Source organism: Microtus ochrogaster, unplaced genomic scaffold, assembly GCF_000317375.1.
Source record: "Microtus ochrogaster isolate Prairie Vole_2 unplaced genomic scaffold, MicOch1.0 UNK108, whole genome shotgun sequence".
NCBI lineage: Eukaryota > Metazoa > Chordata > Mammalia > Rodentia > Cricetidae > Microtus > Microtus ochrogaster.
Window position 1 is genome coordinate 51,655 of NW_004949206.1, and position 2,776 is coordinate 54,430.

Below are 2,776 nucleotides of genomic sequence, written 5' to 3' on the forward strand. Positions count from 1 at the left end.
AAAAAAAAAAAAAAAATTACAGTGAAACCCTGTCTCAAAAAACCTTTACAAAATAATGGGCTGGATGATAAGGTTGGGAAGACCCCAAAACATCCAGGCTTATGACTGCCCTACCTTGCCTTTCAGGATATTCTGCGGCCTCTGTCCTGGGGCATTGGGTCGTATGATGGGGACTCTGGAGTTCCAGGTGCCCGATGAGGTGTTGGGGCTCATCTACGCTCAGACCGTGGTCTGGGTGGGAAGCTTTTTCTGCCCTTTACTACCTTTGATCAATACCGCCAAATTCCTGATACTCTTCTGTCTGAAGAAGGTGAGGCTGAGGACGATCCGGGGATCTGAGCCGACAGGTGTTGGGGCTATATACTCCTGGGTAAGGGAAAGGAGCATGTCACGGCCTTTGATGACTGAGCCCCAAGGGAAGGAGAAGTGTGCCCAGAGAAAGGAATCTGAGATGTCTGAGGTGGCTCAGACATCTGGGTCCTGCCTCAAAGGAGGCCAAAACTCCAAGATGGGAAAAGAGGAAACCACAGGACTGACCCTTGGGTCTCAGATCTCCATTTCTCACCTCTTCCCGCAGATGGCGCTCTTCTCCATCTACTCACCGGCCTCACGCACCTTCCGAGCCTCCACAGCAAATTTCTTTTTCCCCCTGGTGCTCCTTGTGGGTCTGGCAATCTCTGCTGTCCCGGTGCTTTACAGTATCTTCTTGTAAGTCTGAGAGGCGCCTTTTCCATTGCGTTCATCACAGGGTCCTCACTCTGGCCCTATTTGATTGAGCTCAGTGTGTCTCTGCCTGCAGGATCCCACCTTCTAAACTGTGTGGCCCATTCCAAGGGAAGTCGTCTATTTGGGTCCAGATCCCCGAGTCCATTGAAAGCCTCCCTCAGACTGCCCAGAACTTTCTCTACTTTCTGGGGACCCAGGCTTTTGCTGTACCCCTTCTGATCCTCTCTTGGTGAGTGGTGCCAGACTTTAGGGTCAGAGTTTGGATATATGTGATTTGGGGGCTGAGCACCTAAGTATTAGAGAGGAGGGCTGCACCTGGATACCTATGTGGAATGGAAGGGAACTGGGGCCTACCTAGATCTGGAGCAGGAGGGATGGGGTCTGGACTCCTGGGCCTCAGAAAAGAAGTCTGGGTTTGGAACCCTGGGTCTAAAGGAGGTCTCTGCAGCCTAGACTCCTGATCTGAAGGAGGAGGGCAGAGGTATGGACTCCTAGGTCTGAGGCAGAAGAGAATGGAGTCTCAGGAGGGTTTTGAGGGTCCTGATCCAGGTTTCTAAGGAGCCATATGATGGAAATAGATATAGATATATAGTTTTTGTTTTCCTGGAGTGACTTTCATTCCTGTTTTCCTAAGCATCCTGATGGCGTATACAGTAGCCCTGGCTAACTCTTACGGACGCCTCATTTCTGAGCTCAAACGCCAGATAGAGACGGTGAGCCAGGGTGGTTCCCTAGGAAGGGCTCCCTGAGAACATGGGAAGAAGGACGTGGGTGAAGAGAAGGTGTGTCTCACTTCCATCCCCCTTTGCCCTCAGGAAGCGAAGAATAAAGTCTTCCTAGCCCAGCGAGCCGTGGCTCTAAGCTCAGCGAATGGAACTCTCTGACCAGTCTGGCAGGAAATGTCATCCCACCTTCAGCCCTTCAGACCGATTGTACACCTCAGTGACTTCCTATAGTACCCTCTCATCTCTAGAATCGAGACCTATGGCCTCCGCCACCAAATACCACACTCAGTTGAACCGTATTAATAAACAATAGCCGAGGTCGCTATACATTGTGAAACCCGGTCCTGAAGCCTTGGACAGAGTTTGGGGAGGGGCCTGGTCAATGGCTGGGTTGTGTCTGCGTGACGGGATAGACAGGCGGGGCATCACCAACCTCATACAGCAGCGTCCGGGGTGGGGCAGCTCAGGTTGTAAACGTTTAGGATTGGCTGTGATGGAGTACTTCTTAGCCAATCACCTCTAAAATAGGTCATGAGTGGGCGTGATAATTGGCCCAGAACCAATGCACAGGCAAGGGTGGGACCATGGGGCGGGAGCTTCCTCGCGCCAATCGGAAGTATTGGAGAGTGGGCCTGATGGTCGGAGGTCGGCTACGGAGCCATGAATATTTTGCCCAAGAAGAGCTGGCACGTCCGGAACAAGGACAATGTCGCCCGCGTGCGGCGCGACGAGGCCCAGGCCCGGGAGGAGGAGAAGGAGCGTGAGCGGAGGGTGTTGCTCGCTCAGCAAGAGGTAAGCCTGGGGCTGGCCCGGAAGCACGGAAGGCCTGCCGGTCACTCGCTGTCAGGAGCGGGTCAGTGTTTGGCGATGTTTCTCTAAAAATCCTTTGCTAGAAACCTTCCTAGATTTCCCCACTGGTGTAGTTGAAGTGGCCAGAGACTAGCTCATAAGAGTGGGGCAGATATTCTGATTACTTTATAGTTCGTCCGCACAAGTTACTGAGCATCCACTGTATATATGTCCCCCACCTACAAAGCGCTAGACTTGAGAAATCCCTCTTAAAACAACTTTGAGTCCTTAAAGGGGTGTGCGGTCGGCACTGAGCGCAACGGCTTCAACGAGGAGGGCAAAGAGCGGACAAGCTGGAGTCCACTCCGTTAGACACATTTTCCATCATTGCTCCCCGAGACAAATACACCCAGAGGCTTTGCTTGTTTGTTTTTCTTTTTCTTTTCTTTTTTTGGTTTTTCGAGACAGGGTTTCTCTGTGGCTTTGGAGCCTGTCCTGGAACTAGCTCTTGTAGACCAGGCTGGTCTCGAACTCAC

General features: G+C 52.1%; 2 protein-coding genes across 2 annotated transcripts in view; both read left to right on the forward strand.

The window, feature by feature from the left end:
- Tmc4 (transmembrane channel like 4) overlaps positions 1–1,758 on the forward strand; it is a 14,125-nt gene extending 12,367 nt beyond the window's left edge. The window contains exons 11-15 of the mRNA XM_005371410.2: positions 127–310; positions 578–708; positions 800–955; positions 1,361–1,439; positions 1,542–1,758. Coding sequence (XP_005371467.1) covers positions 127–310; positions 578–708; positions 800–955; positions 1,361–1,439; positions 1,542–1,610 — 619 coding nt within the window. The 3' untranslated portion in view covers positions 1,611–1,758. The remainder of the gene's footprint in view (positions 1–126; positions 311–577; positions 709–799; positions 956–1,360; positions 1,440–1,541) is intronic.
- Positions 1,759–2,055: 297 nt separating this feature from the next.
- Leng1 (leukocyte receptor cluster member 1) overlaps positions 2,056–2,776 on the forward strand; it is a 5,523-nt gene continuing 4,802 nt past the window's right edge. The window contains exon 1 of the mRNA XM_005371394.3: positions 2,056–2,243. Within this exon, the coding sequence (XP_005371451.1) occupies positions 2,112–2,243 (132 nt within the window). The 5' untranslated portion in view covers positions 2,056–2,111. The remainder of the gene's footprint in view (positions 2,244–2,776) is intronic.